Source organism: Suncus etruscus, chromosome 17 (genome assembly GCF_024139225.1).
Source record: "Suncus etruscus isolate mSunEtr1 chromosome 17, mSunEtr1.pri.cur, whole genome shotgun sequence".
Taxonomy (NCBI): Eukaryota; Metazoa; Chordata; class Mammalia; order Eulipotyphla; family Soricidae; genus Suncus; species Suncus etruscus.
In genome coordinates, this window is record NC_064864.1 from 21,722,839 (window position 1) to 21,745,073 (window position 22,235).

At 45.2% G+C, this 22,235-nt stretch overlaps 1 protein-coding gene and 1 non-coding gene across 3 annotated transcripts in view; both read left to right on the plus strand.

The window, feature by feature from the left end:
• Positions 1-22,235, plus strand: part of MED15 (mediator complex subunit 15) — an 82,942-nt gene that overhangs the window by 30,556 nt on the left and 30,151 nt on the right. For both annotated transcript variants that reach the window (XM_049764602.1, XM_049764603.1), the window contains exon 2: positions 1,997-2,084. In XM_049764602.1, the coding sequence (XP_049620559.1) occupies positions 1,997-2,084 (88 nt within the window). The remainder of the gene's footprint in view (positions 1-1,996; positions 2,085-22,235) is intronic.
• Positions 13,661-13,779, plus strand: LOC125995612 (5S ribosomal RNA). The gene has a single exon (XR_007491107.1). It is a non-coding gene; the product is annotated as a 5S ribosomal RNA (ribosomal RNA).

Genomic DNA, 22,235 nt, shown 5'->3' on the forward strand with positions numbered 1-22,235 from the left:
AGAAGAAAGGTGCATAAGGGAGTAAGAAAGACACGAAGCAGACCTGGGTAAGGCTTCATGCACTGGTAACTAGTTAGTCAGCAAGTGTGGCAGGCAGTGTTATTTCACACGTGTATGTCTTAGTCTTCAGCGTCCTTTCTGGTATTCCTTGAAGCATGCAAACACGAGCCTGCAGTCCATGTGTACATTCTTTCAGTATCCTGGGGGATTATCTGTGCTTGAGGGTCAGAAAACTTTCTAGCACCAGCTGGATTGGACTTGTTTAGGTTACTCACAGTGAGGCAGGAGAGCCCTGTTTGTGTATTGGCAGTCTTGGTTTTATGTTTTCCACATTTGTGTGCTGTGTCTTCTTTCCTCAACCACAAGTTTGAAGCTGGGATTTATGTCCCTCATTCTACTCAGAGAACCTTTTACACATAGGGATCTTGACATAGGGAGGAATTGGGAGGCAAGTTCCCGTGGTGGTCCTTTGTCTTCTAGAGGAGACCCATGGCTGGCCCCCATTGCTCTGATGGGTTGTTGTTTGCTTATTTTTTGTCTGTTTTGGGGCCATACTCAGAGGTCAGAGGTTACTTCTGGCTCAATGCTCAGAAATTGCTCCTGGCAGGCTTGGATGTTGGGGACCAAATCCGGTCAGCCACATACAAGTTAAATGCCTTACCTGATGTTCTATTGCCCTGGCCCTTTGTTTGCTTGTTTTAAAATTGTTTGGGGGATCACACCCAACAATGCCTGGTGTGGTGCGGAGAGAACTGAGCGGTGCCAGGAATCAGACCCAGGGTTCCCACACGGAGAGCACATGCTTCAGTCCTTTTGAGCCATCTTCTAGCCCTTCCACCTCTGCTGCTCTTTTTTTTTTTTTTTTTGGAGGTGGGGGCTCACACACAGCAGCACTCGGCATAGAGCACTCCTGGCTCTATTCTCAGAAATCACTCCTGGCAGGCTCGGGGGACCATGTGGGATGCCAGGATTCAAACACTGTCCTTCTTTATGCAAGGCAAATGCCTTAACCTCCAAGCTATCTCTCTGGCCCCTGTTGCTTTTTTTTGGTGGCATCCTCTCAAGTAGTACTTTGATAGCCCAAAAACCTCTACTTAGGATTCTTGGCCAGTGGGCTGTTCAAGGTGAGGGCCCAAGAATGCAAAGCTGTGAGGGTACTGCAGTGACAGGGCCACTCTAGTGTCTGGATCTACTGAGGCTATACCTGGAGGGCCTGGAGGGCCTTCAAGGCTACATTTGGTGATGCTCAGGTGGTCATGTGGTTCCAAGAATTGAACGAGGGCCTTGAACGCACCCTGACCTCGGTATTATCTTCCTAGCCCCCATTGTCTTAATCACAGTTGGGTGGGGAAGCAGACCTCTTAGAAGCCAGATGGCCACCCAGCTGTACTCTTAGATCCCAGGCATGGCCCTCAGCCTCTTTTGTTGGAATCGATTGCTTTGCTGTCCAATGACTACCTTTCCCTTTTCTTCCTTACTGGTTTGCTTAACTCATTGCTGAGTGCCTTTCCTTCATGCCTCTCCTAGACCCAACCAACCTAGACCTAACAACCCAGAGGCATTTGCTGTGTAAGGAACCTGTAAGAATGGATATGTAAAGGACTGGAGAGATAGCACAGTGGTAGGGCATTTGCCTTGGAAGTGGCCGACATAGGACCAAAGATGGTTCGAATCCGGACATCCCATATGGTCCTCCATGCCTGCCAGGAGCAATTTCTGAGCATAGAACCAGGAGTAACCCCTGAGCACTGGCGGGTATGGCCCCAAAACCAAAAAAACAAAAGGATATGTAAGGGCTGGAGCGCCTTGTATGCAGCCAACCTGGGTTTGATCCCCAGTTTCCCCAGATTATTCTCCAAACCCATCAAAAGTGATACTTAGTACAGAACCAGGTATATCTTTGAACACTGCCAGATTGCCCATCCCTCTCAAAAAAAAAAAAAAAAGAAAAAGGATAACTGTATACATTAACATTTCTCTTTCTTTTGTGTTTCAGTGAGGATGCTATGAGAAAAGCTGGTGTGGCCCACAGTAAATCCAGCAAGGATATGGAGAGCCATGTGTTTCTGAAGGCCAAGAACCGGGTAAGGCCCTGGTGTGAAGGGCTCCTAGTAGATAAGGTGGGAAAGGGAAGGGCTTGACAGACTCTGGAACTCGATCTGCCCAGGTACTGCAAATTGGGGGAAAGGTGACTGTTCATGGATGGATCATGTGCCCTGTTAGCTCTGCGTAGAGCATTTTATTAGTCTTAATTTTATTAGTCTTCCTATGTGTCTTGTAGAGAGATAGAGAGGGTAATGGGTGGGCACTCAGCACGCAGGCCCATCCTCACTGCAGCACCCTCTATTATGCTTTACTCCAATGTGTTCTGTAGTGTACTTACTTAGGTTTCGGCTGCTCTGTAGAAGGGACCATTTCTTTCTTGTTTTGTTTTGTTTTGGTTTGGTTTGGTTTTGGGCCATCCCCTGTAACGCTCAGGGATTACTCCTGGCTATGTGCTCAGAAAATGCTCCTGGCTTGAGGGACCATATGGGACATCGGGGGTGAACCAGGGTCAGTCCTAGTTAGTGCGTGCAAGACAAACACCACCGCCGCCGGCGCCACCGCTCTGGCCCCAACAGACCATTTCTGACCATTTTCTGACTGAAGGCCTTCTGGGAGAATTCACAGGAGCCCCACAAGGTCCTGGCATATAGGCCTAGAAGGTTTCTGTACCCTTTGAGAAGTGATGGAGGCAATGGTCATAGACACCGAGGGCCTGAGTGAGCCCCTGATCAAACACTTGTCTTGAACAAGAGGATACATGGGTTTTATGCAATCTTCTTTCCTTTTTTTTTTTTTTTTTTTGGTTTTTGGTTTTTGGGCCACACCAGCAGCGCTCAGGCGTTACCCCTGGTTCTATGCTCAGAAATTGCTCCTGGCAATTGCTCCTAGCAGTCTCAAGGGACCATAATGGATGCTGAAATTCGAACCACTGTCCTGCATGCAAGGCAAATACCCTACCTCCATGTTATTTCTCCAGCCATATGCAACCTTCTTTTTATCTCTGCTCTCCCTCTAGAGCAGACCTGTTTTTACCAAAAATAAAGCAAAATAGAGTCAGGAGGGGACTGATCCCTGGGGCTTAGTTATGCTCTGAGCCTACTCTAATCTGCCTTGTAGAGCCACTGCTGACCCTCCACACTATTGGTTCTTTTCTGATCACCTGTGCGCAATTGTAATGTGTAGGTTGTGTGTGTGTGTGTGTGTGTGTGTGTGTGTGTGTGTGTGTGTTTAGGCAACATCTGATATTGCTCGGGGGTAACTCCTGGCTCTGCACCGAGGAAAGAATTATTTTTAGTGGTGCTTGGGGATCATATAGGATTCCCGGGATCGAACCGGGGTTGCACGCAAGGGCAAACGATAGCTGTATTATTATTCTGGCAATTACACCCCTTTGGTGGTGTAATTATAGGACACACTTATATGTCAAGATGCTATTTATGCCCTTGATTGAATACGGGTTTGAATAAACCACTATCAAGAAGTCAGTTGGCGAAGTTCTCCTCTTTGCCCATCTCCCCTTTCCTCCCTTCTCTTCTTCTCCCTCACTCCTCTCCTTTCCTCCCTTTCCTTCCTTTTCTTTCCTCTTCTCTCTCTTCCATCCTCTCTCCCCTCCTTTCTTCTCTCTCTTCCTCTCCCCTTTCCTCCCCTTTCTTTTTTCTTTGGTTTTGTTTGTTTTTTTATTCTTTTTTGGGGGGAAACCACAAGGCAGTGCTCAGGGCTCCTGGCTCTGAACTCAAGAATCACTTCTGATGACCATATATAGTACTATATATACCAGGAATGGAAACGCATTGGCCTCATGTAAGGCAAGAGCCCTACCAGCTGTACTATTGCTCTGCCCCTCCTTTTTCTTTTTATCTTTCTTTCTTTCTTTCTTTCTTTCTTTCTTTCTTTCTTTCTTTCTTTCTTTCTTTCTTTCTTTCTTTCTTTCTTTCTTTCTTTCTTTCTTTCTTTCTTTCTTTCTTTCTTTCTTTCTTTCTTTCTTTCTTTCTTTCTTTCCTTTCTTTCTTTCCTTTCTTTCTTTCCTTTCTTTCTTTCTTTCTTTCTTTCTTTCTTTCTTTCTTTCTTTCTTTCTTTCTTTCTTTCTTTCTTTCTTTCTTTCTTTCTTTCTTTCTTTCTTTCTTTCTTTCTTTCTTTCTTTCTTTCTTTCTTTCTTTCTTTCTTTCTTTCCTTCTTTCTTTCCTTCTTTCTTTCCTTCTTTCTTTCCTTCTTTCTTTCCTTCCTTCCTTCCTTCCTTCCTTCCTTCCTTCCTTCCTTCCTTCCTTCCTTCCTTCCTTCCTTCCTTCCTTCCTCCTTCCTTCCTTCCTTCCTTCCTTCCTTCCTTCCTTCCTTCCTTCCTTCCTTCCTTCCTTCCTTCCTTCCTTCCTTCCTTCCTTTGCCACACCCGTTTGATGCTCAGGGGTTACTCCTGGATACGAGCTCAGAAATTGCCCCTGGCTTGGGAGGACCATATGGGATGTCTGGGGATTAACCTCAGTCCTTCCTTGGCTAGTGCTTGCAAGGCAGACACCTTACCTCTAGCGCACCCCACCGGCCCCATTCTTTTTATCTTTCATTGTTTTGTTTTGTGCTTAGTCTGTACGCTCTGCTCCAAGCCTAGGGAATCTGTGCTCAGGGATTACTGCTGGCAGACTCTGGACCATATGGAGTTCTAGTGATTGAACCTAAATCAGCCACATATAAGGCAATTCCATACCTGCTCTATTTTCTCTCTCGCCCACCTTTTCTTTTTTTTATTAGTCTTTATTGAGATCTAATTCTTTGACCACAAGTCAATCATTGGTATACAATTCAGTGGTCTTTAGGATGGTCATAGTTATGCAATTATTGCTGCCTATACTTATTTTCTTATACTTATATATACTCATATATACTTACATACTTATTTGTATACTCATTTGCACATTAAACTTATTTTCAGGAACTGCATCTTGTGATGCCTTGAGGAATGGCTAAATCTGGGGCTCTCACAAGCAAATTATGCTTTGAACTGTCACTCTGACCCTCACAAACTAACTTTAGAACATTTTTGTTTGTTTTTGGACCATACTGGTGATGCTCAGGGCTTATTCCTGGCTCTTGGAAATTTTTTTATAAGAAACACCATATCCTTTAGCTATTAGATCTTGTTTTCTCTAAGTAACTATCTGTTACTGTAGTATGCTCTTGCTATGAACTTTTCTTAGAAATATAGTATGTTTATATATACACACACACTGTATTTTATAGTGTATATCTATATTTCTGTACATATATTATATTGCCCTACATGGGGAAACTTTGTGTAGGGTATTTGCCTTGCATACAGCTGATCCAGGTTCTATCCCTGGAAATCCTATGTTTCCCCAAGAGACCACTAAGAGTACTTCCTGAGCACCAGGGCTGATCCCTGAGCGCTGCCAGGTGTGCCCCAACACCCTCCCCCCCCCCCCGAAAAAAAATAAAACCACTACAAAAGTATATATTTTGTGATTGACTTTTTTTTTTTTTAAGCATATGTTTTGTTTTGTTTTTTTTGGTTTGGTTTGGTTTGGTGGCTGTACCAAGTGGTACTCGGGGTTTACTCCGGATTATACACTTAGACATCACTCTTGGTAGGGCACCAGGGACCATTGCAGTGCCAGGGATTGAACCAGGGTAAACTGTAAGGCAACTGCCTTACCCACTTTTATCTCTCTAGACTCCTCACATATCATCTAAAGGTTTCATCTTGAACCATGTTGTTGCATGTACTTTGCCCCCTTTTTACTGCCAAGTTGTTTTTTGTTTATTTGTTTGTATTTTTTGGGTTCTGTGCTCAGGGCTTACCTCTGGCTCTTCCCTCAGGATTCATTCTTGGCAGGGATCAGGGAACTATCTGTGGTGATGGTGGATCAGTTTTGTCCAAGGCAAGTGCCATACCTGCTATACAGTCTCTCTGACCTGGAAAATCTCCTGTTATATGGCTCTATATTGTTTATCAATTCATCAATTAATGGGCATTTGGATCGTTTCTATTTTTTTGTTTCTATTTTTTAAGTTCATTTGTTTGTTTATTGGTTGTTGGACCATACCTGGCAGCACTTTGCTCAGAAATCATAGACTATGTGTTCAGAAATCATTTCTGGCAGGCTCGGGGGACCTTTGGGATGGTAGGTATTGAATCCGAGTCAAGGCAAATGCCCTACCAACAGTGCTATCACTCTGGACCCGTTTCTACTTTTTTGCCTCTTACAAAAATGTTGCTATAAATATTGGTGTACCAATTTTTTTTGGGGCCACACCTGGTGACGCTCAGGGGTCAGCAGTTGGGCAACACTCACTAGAATAGCTCAGAATTATTAAAAATGTAACATTATACATTTTCTCAGAACTGTGCAAACTAATATTAAACTGCTAAAGTTGGATGCAAATTGTTATGTTTGCAGTGCGGCATAGCATAAAATAGTAGCTATAAAATCTATACAGGTAGAACATACAGTTTAACTAGCAATATAATGACCGGATGCAAGTAGGGACAAGAGATTAACCTAAAGAAAGTTGCAGGGCTGGAGAGATAGCATAGAGATAGGGTGCTTGCCTTGCATGCAGAAGGAAGGTGGTTCGAATCCTTGCATCCCATATGATCTCCCGAGCCTGCCAGGAGTGATTTCTGAATGTAGAGCTAGGAGTGATCCCTGAGCGCTGTTGGGTGTGACCCAAAAACCAAAAAAAAAAAAAAAGAAAGAAAGTTGCAGGAGATTCTGAAATCAGCTTCTCAGTTGGGCTTGGATTCTCCATCTTCTTCATTTCCAACTTCTGTGGCAGGCTGCTGAGGTGGTCTAGGACAGAAAGGCCTTCAGTTCTTCGGCTGTAATCTTCCTGCTGTTGGTCCCCCTCCAATGGGCCTTTCTTTTTGGCTTCTATCCCATAAGTGACCTCCATAAGATGCTACAGGTTAGGGGGCCAAGGTCCTTGCACAAAGCACTTTGTAGAAGAAAGGCAGTGAGGATCGGCCTCTGAGATGCTGCTTAGAATCTTCAGCTCTCTCCCCTTCACTGCCCGCTTCCTTGCCTGAGAGGACCTTTTCTACCCTGGATGGTGGGGGAGCTGAGAAATCATACTCGAGCAACATGAAGCAGGTCAGAACAGGGGCCATGTGCAGCATTGTTCCAGTGAAGGGCACTGCACACTGTCCATCTGAAGGAGGTCATGATGATTATCAAATCACTCACCATTGTAGGGGTGTTCTCACTTCCTCTGGTCGCTGTTTGAGCACCAGTTGTAAAATAAATCCCCACATATTATGAAATCACAGCACTCTGTTATTTCCACCCCCAGGCAGATGTGTCTGATACAGGAAGTGTAGCCTTGGATTAATAAACTAAGCCAGTCAGGAAAGAATCATGGAATTTGCTTCTTGCCTTGTGACATCTCTGAGTGTGCCAAAGCCAGAATGCTCTTTCTTTATTTTCTCAAAACAAATTCAACTGGCAAAGTCATCCAGGTGGGCTTTTACATATCAAAGGGAGAGGCTTAAAGGAAAGAAGATGGGGGAATGTCTTTGTTTTGGCTGCTATCTTACACCTACCAACAGGATTTCAGACATCAGTTTTTTTATTCCTTATTCACATGTACTGTATTCAAGAAGACATTTTACTATAGTCATCATAATGAATATGCAGTAGTATCTTGTGACTTTGATTCATATTTCCCTCATGACTAATGATAATGAGAATAAAGTAACCACATCTTTAACTGCTTCCAGTCTGTTAAAGTAAGACACCCAGATAACCATTTAAAAAAAATTTTTTTTGGGTTTTGGGGTCACATTTATTTGTTTGTTTGTTTGTTTGTTTATGGGTTTTGGATCATATCCGGCAGTGCTCAGGGGTTACTCCTGGCTGTCTGCTCAGAAATCGCTCCTGGCAGGCTTGGGGACCATATGGAATGCCAGGATTCAAACCACTGTCCTTCTGCATGCAAGGCAAATGCCCTACCTCCATGCTCTCTCTGGTTTGGGGCCATATTTGACAGTGCTCAGCGTTTACTCTGAGTTCTGTACTCAAGGACTACACCTGGTGAGACTTGAGCTCCATATGGAGTGTGGTGATCTAACCCAGGTCAATTGCATGCACCCAGAAATCCATTTTTATTACTTGACACTCTTAATTTCTGTATCTTACCTTTACTCTGCCTAAAGGAGGCTGAAGAAATAAAGATAGCTGTTTGAGGTAGTAGGTGATAGGGATAATAAGAACTTCAAACACTTGGAACATTATTTTTTGGGGGGAGCACATCCAGCGACGCTCAGGAGTTACTCCTAGCTTTGCGCTCAGAAATCACGCCTGGAAGGCTTGGGGGAACATGGGATGCCGGGGATTGAACCTGGGTTCATCCCGGTTCAGCTGCATGCAAGGTAAATGCCCTACCACTGTACTATATTGCTCCAGCCCCATTGGAACAATTTCTGAAGGTTTGCCATTCCAGGATGAGAACTCAGGATTCTGGGTCCTTGCTATGGTTTACTGTTTTTGTTTGGTGGGCATGGTGGGGGGAATTGGCCACACTTATTGTGTTCAGGGCTTACTCTTGGCTGTGTACTTAGGGACCATACCCGTGGTGCTATGAGATTCATATGGGGTAAAAACCAAGCACTTTCCTCATTGTATTGTCTCTCTAGCCTAGCTATTTAATTGTTTTAAATTTGTATTTTTTTTATTTATTTATTTTTGTTTGTTTGTTTTGGGGCCACACCCAGTGGTGTCCAGGGGTTACTTCTGGCTCTGCACTCAGAAATTTCTTCTGGTAGGTTTGGGGGACCATATGAGATGCTGGGAATTGAACTCACGTTTGTCCTGGGTTTGGTCGCCTGGAAGGCAAACACCCTACCGCTGTGCTATCTCTCTAGCCCCTAAATTAAATTTTTTATTTTAAACACACCCTCTCTATTGCACTAAAGTTCTTTGGGGGAGGAAGTTGGTTAGGACACTGCTTCCAGGAACCTGATGGAACTCAGCCAACTGGGCATTGCTTGGGCTTAGCATTGCCAGGGGCCACTGGGACCACATCAGACATTGCTTTCAGGGCTACACCCAGCTATGATGATGGCTGGGAAATACCCATGTATTTCCTGGTTTGCAGTCAGGCTCTGCACATGCAAGTATGCATCACTGGTTGCTGAGCTAGCTCCCTCATGCCTGCCAGTACTTTCTTGTTCATGCAGAAGTTTCCACAGTGTCTGTTCACAGTGTAGAAATGAGTAATGTAGTAATAGAATGGAATCCATTCCATTTTTGGTTGGTCAAGGTAAAAATTAGGACCCAGGGAGCCTGAGAACATCAGAAGAAAAGATCACATCCCAGGAGTGATTGAGGGTCAATCCTAGTTGTGCAGGAAGAGGGTCCTTAATGTGTATATTTGTGTATGTGATTAAAGCCAACACATTTCTGCCCTCGGGCTTTTTAAGGGACCTTGACCAAATCTGGATACATCTGTCCCTGTTTAGGAACAATTCTTCAGAGACCACAAGTTGGGCCTGAGAAGCATTCCAATTCATGTCTGCTAGAAAGGCGTGGGTGCAAGGGGTTCATGACTAAGTTCTAATTGTAGGGAGTACTTTCTTAGCTGTTCTTTGTCTCAAGGCTTGACATGTAGGATGACTCTTCCTGCTCCACCCTTAGCAAACACATTTGTATAGAAGCGTAGTGGGGAAGCCTTCTTCTTAGTCTTTTATTTTGATAACCAAGTGAACAAAATGCTTATTGCTTTTTTCATACTCCATTTCTCTATAATTATAACTGCCTTATTCATTTATTATTTGTTTTTTTTTTTAAACTCTTTTGTTTTAGGACTCAAGCAATAGTATAGTGAGTATGCATGTGGCCTACTTAGGGTCAATCTCCAGCGCTACTACAGTGCCCCGAGCCTGCCAGGAGTAAGCCCTGAGCACCACTTAGTTGTGGTTCCCCCAACCTCAAAAACAAACAAACAAACAAAAGTTCCTTATCTCTTAAGAAATTTGAAGATATCTATTTTTTCCATGTTTCCTTCCCTTTGTTGTTGCAGTGATAGGTCACTTGTTTGCAGAACTCACCCCTGGCAGGCTGGGGGACAAAATGGGATGCCGGGAATCAAACCGGGTTTCTCCTATGACAGCTGCATGAAAGGCATGCCCTAATGCTGTGCTATCTCTCTGGCCCCTGTGCTAGCTTTTTTTTTTTTTCTTCAGGCCACACCCGTTTGATGCTTAGGGGTTATTCCTGGCTAAGCGCTCAGAAATTGCCCCTGGCTTGGGGGGGACCATATGGGATGCTGGGGGATCGAACCTCGGTCCTTCCTTGGCTAGCACTTGCAAGGCAGACACCTTGCTTCTAGCTCCACCTCGCCGGCCCCCTGTGCTAGCTTTCTTTTTTTTGTGGGGCGGTTTGGATTTTTGGGTCACACTCGGCAGCACTCAGGGATTACTCTTGGCTCTACACTCAGAAATCACTCCTGGCAGGCTCGGGGGGACCATATGGGATTCGAGCCACCGTCCTTTGCATGCAAGGCAAACGCCCTACCTTCATGCTATCTGTGCTAGCTTTCTGACCCAAGGTTTTATTTTATTACCATGCTGGGGATTGAATCTGGGCCTTAAACATGCAAGACAACTGCTCTACTATGGAGCTAATTTTTACCCCCCCTGTGATTCATTTTATGAATGCCAAAGATATTTTATATATAAAAATATGTTAAGATATGAATTACAACACAATGTTTATCAAGATGCAATGTTTTCTGAACTGCTTATCTGGGACTGGAGACTTTTCTTGTTTGTCTTGTTTTCTTTTATTTTGGCCACCTCCATTGGCACTCGGTTACTTCTGGCTCTGTGATTAGAAATCACTTCTGGCAGGCTCAGGGGACCATATGGGATGCCAGGACTGAACCCTGGTCAGCCCTGTGCAAGGTAAACTCCCTATTCTCTGTGCTATCATTTTGGCCTAGGCACATTTTTTTAATACAATAGAAAACATTTCCAAACAGACTGTAGAAATTAGCAAACTGATCTCATGGAAAGGATGGGGAAAGAATGGCAAACCCAATCTTAGGGAAAAAAACAAAGCTGGAAAACTTTTGCTCTACCCTCCTTTTTTTTTTTAAATTGTTGAGGAAAACCCCCTGGTATTGTTTAGACCCAGTAGTGCCATGACATCACCATTGGTGTCAGACCCGAATGTCACTCATGAAGGCAAGTGTCTGCAACTGGAACCCACCCTGGCCTCATACTTTGACATTTTAAAATACACTGCAAAGCTATCTTTTAATCAAAGAGAGAGTGATAATGACATAGAAAGTAAGGGGAGCATAAAAACAAGGAACAGTGAAAAAAAGAAAACCAAGGATTTTATTTATTTATTTTTTTTGGTTTTTGAGCCACACCCGGTGCTGCTCAGGGGTTACTCCTGGCTGTCTGCTCAGAAATAGCTCCTGGCAGGCACGGGGGACCATATGGGACACCGGGATTCGAATCAACCACCTTTGGTCCTGGATCGGCTGCTTGCAAGGCAAATGCCGCTGTGCTATCTCTCCGGGCCCCAAGGATTTTATTTATTTATTTGTTTTGCTTTGTTTTGGGGTCGCACCCGGCAGCACTCAGGGGTTACTCCTGGCTCTACGCTCAGAAAGCGCTCCTGGCAGGCTTGGGGGACCATATGGGATGCTGGGATTTGAACCACCATCCTTCTGCATGCAAAATGCCCTACCTTCATGCTATCTCTCCGGCCCCAATCAAGGATTTTAAAAGATTGTGATGGGGAGTATTCTTCAGTTTTTTGGTGCTGGGAAAAGTGAATTACCATATATAAAGTAGTGAGATTGGATGTCATCTTCATATGATATATGAAAACATTAATTTAAAATGAATTAAAAAATAAATAAAATGGGGGCCGGGCGGTGGCGCAAGAGGTAAGGTGCCTGCCTTGCCGTCGCTAGCCTTGGACGGACCTAGGTTCGATCCCCCGGTGTCCCATATGGTCCCCCAAGCCAGGAGCAACTTCTGAGCGCATAGCCAGGAGTAACCCCTGAGCGTCACAGGGTGTGGCCCAAAAACCAAAATAAATAAATAAATAAATAAAATGAATTAAAGAGACCAGAGAGATAGTGCAGCAGGTAGGGCGGTTGCCTTGTATGCAGCTGACCCAGGTTTGATCCCCAGTATCCCATATGGTCTCCCAGGTACCTTCAGGAGTAATTCCTGAGCACAGAGCCAGGAGTAATCCCTGAACATTGCCAGGTGTGTTCCACCTTCCCCCAAATGAATTAAAAACTAAATTTAAGAGCTAAAATATAAAATTCTCAGAAAATATAAGCATATTTTTTTAAACCTGGTTTAGGAAATGTTTATTTTGTTTTTTAAATTTTTGGGTCACACTTGGTAGCGCTAGGGATTACTCCTGGCTCTGCATTCAAAAATCAACCCTGGCTTGGGGAACCTTATGGAAGGCCGGAAATCAAACCTGCGTTCATCCTGTGTCAGCAGTGTGCAAGGCAATGCACTTATCTCTGTGCTACCACTCCGGCTCCGCCAGGAGTGATTTCTGAGCACGGAGTTAGGAATAACCCTTGAGCACCGCCAGATGTGGCCCCAAAATAACCAAAACAAAAAAGCTTTAGCTTGGGGACAGAGCAATAGAGGGTAGGACGTTTTTCTTGCATGCAGCCAACCCAGGTTCAATCTCCTGCATCGCATATGGTCCCCTGAACCTGCCATATTTTATTTTATTTTATTTATTTTTTTTTTTGGGGGGGGGAGGTCACACCCAACAATGTTCAGTGGCTACTTCTGACTCTGCACTCAGAAGTTGTTCCTGGCAGGCTTGGGGGACCATATGGGATGCTGGGATTCGAACCACTGCTTGGCTGCATGCAAGGCAAATGCCCTACCGCCGTGCTATCTCAGGCCCCCAGAAGTAATTTTGAATGCAGAGTGTGGGCCCAAAACAAAAACATACAAACAAAACCCTTCAGCTTGGGGTCAAGTTATAGTACAGCAAGAAGGCCATTTGCCTTACACATAGCTGACCTGGGTTCAATCCCTGGCACTCTTAAGCACTGCCTGAAGTAATTACTGAGTGCGGAGCCAGGAGTAAGTTCTGCGTAACCCAGGTGCGCCCTCTTCCCCAAATCTCCCTCAACTCAAGGCAAGTAAAGGACTTGAATAGACATTTTCCCCAGGAAAATAATTCTAGTGGCCAACTACCTGGAAAGATGCTTAGGAATAGAGAGATAGTACAGTGGTGAAGTTACTTGTGGGCCCTGGTTTGAAACCCCAGCACTCTAAATGGTCCCCTGATCCCCTGCTATAAGTGATACCTGAGGTCAGAGCCACAAATAACCCTGAGCACTGCTAGGTGTGGCTCAAAATCAAGGGATGCTTAACTTCATAGGGGCCAGTGAGATGGTACAGGTGTTAAGGCACTTGCTTTGCTTGCAACCATCCCAGTTCAGTTCCCAGTATCACATGCCCTGAGTGGGTTCCATAAGGAGATCTCCCAAGCAGGGCCAGGCACTGTTGGATATAGTCCCCAACCCCCCTTTTAATTTCTCCCCTCGAAGTAAATACATGCTCAACTCCACTAATCACTGGAGAAGTACAGATCAAAACTACAGTTATGTCTACGGCCATACCACCTTGAATGCACCTGATCTCATCTAATCTCAGAAGCTAAGCAGGGTCAGGCCTGGTTAGTACTTGGATGGGAGACTGCCTGGAAATACCGGGTGCTGTAGGCTTAAAAAAGTACAATTATATAGCACTTCACATATATAATAGCTCTAATAAGGAAAGACGACAGACAGATATGTTGAAGATATAAAGAATCAAGCTCATACAATGCCAGGAAAATAATGTTTCTACTGTGGGACAAAGTATGATGAGTCCTCAAAAAATTAAAGCCAGATATGTCCATATTTTCCCCCAACTTGTTCACTTATAACAACCGAAGATCTAAACAACCTAAATATCTATGAACTGATTTTTACAAAGTCTGTGAATAGGGGCCAGAGATGTGACTCAATGGTAGAATACTTGCTGGCATGTGTGAGGCTCTGGATTTCATTCCAGACACCTGAGCACCAAATTAGGAGTTGCCTCAAACACAGCCAGGCATAACTAGCTCGAGTGGATTGGATGGCAGTGGGGTGAGATTGAAGGAATGTTTATCCAACAGTGGAATATTATCTGCTACATAAATGAATATCAAGGCATAGATCGACACCACAGTATGGATGAACTTTGAAAATGTGTTAAGTGAAATAAAAGTCATGAGGGGCCAAAAAGTACAGCAAATAGGCATTTGTCTTGAATGTAGCTGACATGGGTTCGATTCCCAGTATCCTATCTTGTCCCCCAACCCCCAATAGTGATTTCTGGAGTAATCCCTAAGCACAACCAAGAATGGCCCCAAAACCAACCCCCTACAAAAGGGTCGTATGTTAAGATTGCATTATTTATTTTTATTTTTTATTTTATTCATTTATTTTTTGGTTTTTGGGTCACACCCAGCAGCGCTCAGGGGTTACTCTTGGCTCTGCACTCAGAAGTCACTCCTGACAGGCTCAGGGGACCATATGGGATGCCTGGATTCGAACTCCAGTCTGTCCTTTCTTGGCTGCATGCAAGGCAAATGCCTTACCACTGTGCTATTGTTCCAACAACCCCAAGATTGCTTTTTGTTTTGTTTTTTTTTAAGATTGCGTTTTTTAATGAAATATTCAGTAAAGGAACCAGGGGTTAAGACAGGCACATCTCTTATATGTACAAGACCTGGATTCAATCTCTGGTACAAGGGGGAAAAAAAAGCAAGAAATCCAGAAAAGGCAAATAAATATGTTAGAGTGGCAGCGAATTAGTTTTCTGCCTCTGCTGTAACTTACCACAGATTTGGTGGCTCCAGTATTTGGACCGAGGGGCTTTGGCCTCTGAGCCCAGGCCTCTATTCTAAAGGTCATGGTTTCTTTTCTTGAAGATAAGCACATTTGTAGCTAAGTATAATCAACTTATTTCCTGTAGAATTTTGGGAGCCCCAGCTCTCTCTGATTTCATCTGGTTTCTCTTCCTTTCAGTACAAACTGCCAGCTGAAATCTCATGGGTCACTTGTATATGTGACAGGATTCTTTCCATTAGATAAGTTTTGCACAGATTTGCCTGCCTACTAATCTTGGCTCCCGTGAGATATTTGAGGGATTCATGAGTCACAATCCTAATTTATTTGACTAGCAAAAATGGTCACCATACTTTGGTTTTCTCTCCAGAGTACATTTTCCTGATAGTGAATCTCTTGTTGTAGTTGAGTTTTGTTTTGGGACCACACCCAATGGCCCTCTGGGTTTACTCCTGGCTCTGCATTCAGGAATCATTCATGGTGGGCTTTGGGGGGCGGGGGGGACTGTATAAAATGCTGAGGATCAAACCCAGTTTGGCTATGTGCAAGGCAAACCCCTATCCACTGTGCTAAGTCTCTGGCCCCATATTTTAATTTTTTTTTTTCAGTCTAGTATGGGAATTTCCCAGATCATCAAAAATAGGTTACGGGGCCGGAGAGATAGCATGGAGGTAAGGCGTTTGCCTTTCATGCAGAAGGTCATCGGTTCGAATCCCGGCGTCCCATATGGTCCCCCGTGCCTGCCAGGAGCAATTTCTGAGCGTGGAGCCAGGAGTAACCCCTGAGCACTGCCAGGTGTGACCCAAAAACCACACACACAAAAAAAAATAGGTTCTTTTTTGCTTAGCTCTTCCTTCAGTTTTACTGTATGCAAAGAAGAAGATAGGCCACCAGTGTGTGCTCTGAATTTTATTTAACCAAATATTCACTTTCCATTGCCTTTTACACAGCTGAGGGTAGGATACATCCAGCTAAGAAGGATTCTCTTTTGGGGGGCCGGACTGATAGTACAGTGGTAGGTTATATGCCTTGCATGGGGATGATCTGGGTTTGATCCTCGTCATCTCCTATGATCCCCTGAGCCTGCCAGGAGCATTTTCTGAGCACAGAGCTCCACCAGGTGAGGCACCAAATGAAACAAAAAAAGAAGGATCCTCTTTTTTTGTGGGGGATCACTCCTAGCAGGCCTCAGGAGACTATGGGATGCTGGAAATTGAACCTGGATTAGCTGCAGGCAAGACAAACCCCCTACTCACTCGGGCCCCAGCAGAAACATTATTAATGTTCTTATTTCTATCAGCTTTCTGGTTTTGACCATATTTGTGTTCTCTACACTGAGACAAGACTTTCTACCAGGTTCCTCACTTCCTTTTAAGTCCTAAGTGAAATTCTTTCATATCCATTTCTGCCAACAGCATTCACTATTGTGTGACTCACTCCTCTTGGGTCCTCTTGTGAACTGGGTATTACATCCAAAAAGGAGAGAATATGCTGATCCTGTCAGTCAGAGTACATCCAAGGTGGTGCTTTATATATTTCTGGGAGCCTTCGTTTTTCTACTGGGCCACAGTTGGTGGGGAATTGGGAAAGTGAATGCCTGCTTGGCTTTCTGTCTGTCTCTTTCACTGTCTCTCCCTCCCCCCCTTCCCATATTCTCCTCTTCCTCCCTTCTTCCCTTTAACACTCCCTCCTTTCCTTCCTCCCTTCCTTCTTTCCTTACCCCCACCCCCAAGGATCTCTCCTGGAGGGGTTGAGGAGGGCAGCCTTGCACGCATCTAACCCAGGACGGACCTCGGTTCGATCCCCCTGTGTCCCATATGTTCCCCCAAGCCAGTTGCTATTTCTGAGCACATAGGAGTAACACTGAGCATCACTGGGTGTGCCCCCCCCCCCAAAAAAAAACCTTTCAGAATAAATAGGCCAGTATGACCATTAAGTAAAAATAAAATGTGCCATGAAGTGTAAGACCTTCCTTTGCAATATTTTCTTTGGTTTTTGGGCCACACCCAGTGACGCTCAGAGGTTACTCCTGGCTATCTGCTCAGAAATAGCCCCTGGCAGGCACAGGGTACCACATGGGACACCGGGGATGCGAACCAACCACCTTAGGTTCTGGATCTGCTGCTTGCAAGGCAAAACGCTGCTGTGCTATCTCTCCGGCCCCCAGGAGTGATTTCTTAGTGTAGATCCAGGAGTAACCCCTGAACGTCACTGGGTGTGGCCCAAAAATCAAAACAAAACAAAAAAATCCTTATTTTCTTTTACTCCCCTGCCTTTCTGGTGATAATTGAGGGTTTTTTTTTTTTGTTTGTTTTGTTTTTGTTGTTTGTTTTTTGAGCCACATCCGTTGACGCTCAGGGGTTACTCCTGGCTATGTGCTCAGAAGTTGCTCCTGGCTTGGGGGACCATATGGGACGCCTGGGGATCGAACCGCAGTCCACCCTAGGCTAGCGCTGGCAAGGCAGACACCTTACCTCCAGCGCCACCGAGCCGGCCCCATTTTTTTGTTTTTGTTTTTTTGTTTGTTTATTTTTGTTTTTTTTGGGTCTCACACAGCAGTGCTCAGGGGTTACACCTGGCTCTTGGCTCAGAAATCGCCCCTGGCAGGCACAGGGGACCATATGGGATGCCGGGACACAAACCATCGTCCTTCTGGGTACAAGGCAAACGCCCTACTTCCATGCTATCTCTCCGGCCCCTTTTTTTTGTTTTGTTTTTGTTTTTGGGTCACACATGGCAGCACCATGTAGGATGCCGGGATTTGAACCGCTGACCTGCATCCAAGGCAAACGCCCTACCTCCATGCTATCTCGCCAGTCCCCTGATAATTAAAGTTACACACAATCATTGGCTGTGCTTGCTCATGGTCAGTATCATCATGTCTCAGTGGTAAAAGGGGACTTGCCTCTGGTCTGAAAACACATAACCAGTGGGGAAGTCTTTTCATTCCTCTGGGTAACTGTTGGTCTCTTACTTTGGATTTTTGCCTCTTTTTTGTTTTGTTTTGTTGTAAGCCATACTTGGCAGTGCTCCAGTATTACTCCTCATGGTGCTTGGTATCCTAAGGTGCAGGGTTTGAACCAGGGTTCCAGCACACAAGGTGTGTGCTGCAGCCTATTGAGCAACCTTCCTTGCCTCTTGGTGTTTCTTTTTTGTATCTAAAAAACAAAAATATGTTTTTTTTTTCTCCTTCTTTGTTGTGAGGGGGTTCTGTTTTGGGTTACTCTTGGTATGGCGTAGGTGGGGACCATTTGTAGGATCAAACCAACATTGGCTGCATGCAAGGCAAACGCCCTTAACACTGTGGTATCACTCCGGCCCCCTAAGTCTCCTTTTTTGGGGGGAGGGTTGGGTCACAACTGTGGCGCTCAGGGGTTATTCCTGGCTCTGCACTCAGAAATCACTCCTGGGGTTGCGGAGAGATAGCACAGTGGTAGGGCATTTTTGCCTTGCACGCAAATGGTGAAGAATGGTGGTTCAAATCCCGGCATCCCATATGATCCCCCAAACCTGCCAGCAGTGTTTTTTGAGCGTAGAGTTAGGAGTAATCCCTGAGTGCTTCCAGGTGTGACCCCCCCAAAAAAAAATTGCTTCTGGCAGGCTCAGGGGACCATATGGGATGCCAGGATTCGAACCACCATCTGTTCTAGATCGACTGCATGCAAGGCAAATGCCCTACTGCTCTGCTATTTCTCTGGCTCCAAATTTCCATTTTTATACAGAAGAAACTGGAGTCTCTGAAAGAGAACTCTGGAATGCAACACATGCTTTGGATACAGAGGATCCAGATTTAATCTTGCGTACTACATGATCCCCTGAACACAGCCCAAGAGTGACCCCTGAGTACTGCAATAGGACCCATAAACCAGAAAAGTAAAGAAAGAAAAGGTGGTGTGGAATGTCTGCTCGTGTGTGGTATTCCATGGAGTGGATGTGTGCCCCTCCTGCTTTCTTTCTTCCTTCCTTCTGTCCTACATGGGAGATGCACTATACTATCATAACCTCACGCAAGACTTGTACAGCTCAAGTATTTATTCAGTCTGAAGCTTTATACTCCTTCCCCCCAATGTTTCTGGTGTCTGATATGCAAACTAGTCATATCAGTAGTACTGGGAAGTTGGAAGAATTAAGTGCATTTTGGAGTGTGTGTGTGTGTGTGTGTGTGTGTGTGTGTGTGTGTTTGTGTGTTTATAGTTATGCCTGGTGCCGCATTGCTTTTGTTTGTTTTTTTTTGGGGGGGGTTTGGGTCACACCCGGCAATGCTCAGGGGTTATTCCTGGCTCTATACTCAGAAATTGCTCCTGGCAGGCTCGGGGGACCATATGGGATGCCAGGATTTGAACCACTCACCTTCTGATTGCAAGGCAAATGCCTTACCTCAGGGGTTATTCCTGGCTATATACTCAGAAATTGCTCCTGGCAGGCTCGGGGGACCATATGGGATGCCAGGATTCGAACCACTCACCTTCTGATTGCAAGGCAAATGCCTTACCTCCATGCTATCTCACCGGCCCCTGGTGCCACATTGTTGATGGTTATAGTAGTTTGGTACATCCAGCCTCATGTGTAGACTGGATACTTAAAAAATGGATGGGCGGGGGGAGTAAAGGGATTGTAAGTCGGCAGTGCTCAGGGCTTCCACCTGATTTTTTTGTTCAAAGATCACTTCTGGTATGGCTCAGGGCACCATATGGGGTGCCACAAATTAAACCAATTAACTGCATGCAAGGCATATGCCCTACTATATATATATAGTCTATCCAGCCTTCATGGATATTTCATTTAAAAATATATCAAATAATTGAAATGGTACAAAGTGAGCGAAGATAAGGGAGATTATGCACTCAAGCCATTTTTCTGGAGCAGTTCCATGGATTTTGGGGTGCTTTAGAAGCAGTTGTATATCAAAGCCTAAATGGAACGAGGCTGGGAATTCTCACTCCTAGAGAATTCAGTCTGGAAGCCACATCTGCAGGGACAGTTAGGAACTAGAGGAACAAAGCTTCACCTGGGGTCTTAGGGTCGCAGTTTTTGTGGTCTTCTGTCAGGAGTTTTTTTTGGGATGGGGCTACACCTGGTGACGATCAGAGATCACTCCTGGCTATGAGCTCAGAAATCGCTTCTGACTTGGTGGATCATATGGAACTTTGGGGAACCATTTGGGATGCCAGGGTCTGAATCAGCCGTGTACAAGACAAATGCCCTACCACTGCACCATTGCTCCGTCCCCAATCTGTTGGGAGTGTTTGCACCAGGATCTCAAAGATTCCTGGGTGACGGACCTTTGTATAAGGATATGTACAAGAATTTCTTGGCACTGCGACTACTTTCTGTGCCCAGTTTTCCTGTCCGGTGATCACTCTCCTATCTTCCTCCCATCTATAAGTCTCAGCCTAGGATTGATTGATAGTCCTGGCTCTCCTGCTCTGCTGACTTCTGCGTATCCAGCTCTGAGCTCTGTCTTGTTTCTCTGCAGATAGCATTAGAGTCATTCTCTGAGCCTCACTGAGGTTTATATATAAGTAGAAGTATCTGGTTGCTGAGCCAGAGAGATAATGCAAAAGTAAGGCATGTGCCTTGCATGCAGCTGCTTCTGGAGGTACATCACAGGGCCTGAGCAGCATTGCATACTCATCCTCGTTTTGAACTGCTGACCTGGTTGTCAGGAAGTCACCCAGGAGGGGTTCCTGGGCCTCCTCAGAACCATCTGGGAGCTTCCTTCTCCAGCCCCAAATAAGTACCTGTTTGCTTTTAAATCTGCTTCCTCTTAACCTTTTCTGAATATGGAGAAAATGCAAATTTTTCTTTCTCTCTCTCTCTCTCCCTCCCTTTGGGGGCCTGTGTATAACACAGTGGGTAAGGCATTTGCCTTACATGCTGCTAACCAAAGTCTGATTTTCAGCATCCTAAATGGTCCCCTGAGTCTGCCAGGAGTGATTTCTGAGTGCTGCTGGGTGTGGCCCAAAAACCAAAACTAAAACCAAAATCTCTCTCTCTCTCTCTCTCTCTCTCTCTCTCTCTCTCTCTCTCTCTCTCTCTCTCTCTCTCTCTCTCTCTCTCTCCCCCTCTCCCCCTCTCTCTGCCTCTCTCCCTCTTTCTTCTCCCTCTCTCTCCCTCTCTCCTCTCTCCTCTCTCTCTCCTCTCTCTCTCCTCTCTCTCTCTCTATCTCTCTCTATCTCTCTCTTTCTCTCTCTCCCCACACCACCACCACCCACCACACCCACCACCACCACCCCTCTCCTCCATGGCAAGGGGTCAGGCACACAAGTTGCAGTGCTTGTACACTCGATTGTGGTGTCTGCTGGGGATCGCAGAGTTTAGCTGTACCTGTACAGATTTGGTTACAATGCACTGGAGATTGCACACTTGTAGCAACTAGGGATGCCAAAGGACATGCTGTTGGATTTGCATTTGGGTGATGCTGCAAATCAAATGTGCGCCCTTATGCCTGGAGGGCAGACACTCCACCACTGACTTTGTCCCTGCATCCTCACTATGCATATTGCTTTCTCAACCCCCCCCCCATTTTATTTTTGTTTGTTTTGGGTTTGGGGGCCATAACTGGCAATGCTCAGGGGTTACTTCTGGCTCTGCATTCCTGGCTGTGTTTAGGGAGCCATATAGTATACAGAGGATTGACCCTGGGTTAGCCACATGCAAAACAAGTGCCTTATTTGCCCCACTATCTTTCCCTCTGAGGTGGTTTTTTTTGTGGGGGATCAGAAATCGCTCCTGGCGGACTCAGGGAACCATGTGGGATGCCAGGATTTGAACCACCTTTCTTCTGCATGCAAGGCAAACAAATGCCTTCCTCCATGGTATCTCTCCAGCCCCTCCTTCTGAGTTTTGTTTTTCAACCACACCTGGTGATGCTCCACAGCTATACTCAAAGGACAGTGTGGTCCCGGGATTAAACCTGGCCTGTTGACTGCACAGCATGCACCCAGCACATTGAGCTATCTCTCCAGCCACTCCACACATTCTCTGTAGGCCTTGCTAGCCTAAAAGGTTGATCCAGGTCATAATGGTGATGTCAGGCATTGATACGACTCATACCTGTTGCCTCTCCTTGGCCATCTTGTTTCTTTTCCTGATCTTTTATCCCATCCACCATAGTTGTCCCTCAGGGACTGGCCTTGTCAAGTGATCTTGATCCACTTTGCAGGATTCTTGACTTTGAGGTCTCCCAAATTTTCTATCAGAATTTTCTATCAGAAATTGCTCCCCCAAACAAAAAGGGCCAGAGCAATAGTACAGCAGGCAGGACATTTGCCTGTTCACAAGGCCAACGTGGATTCAATCCC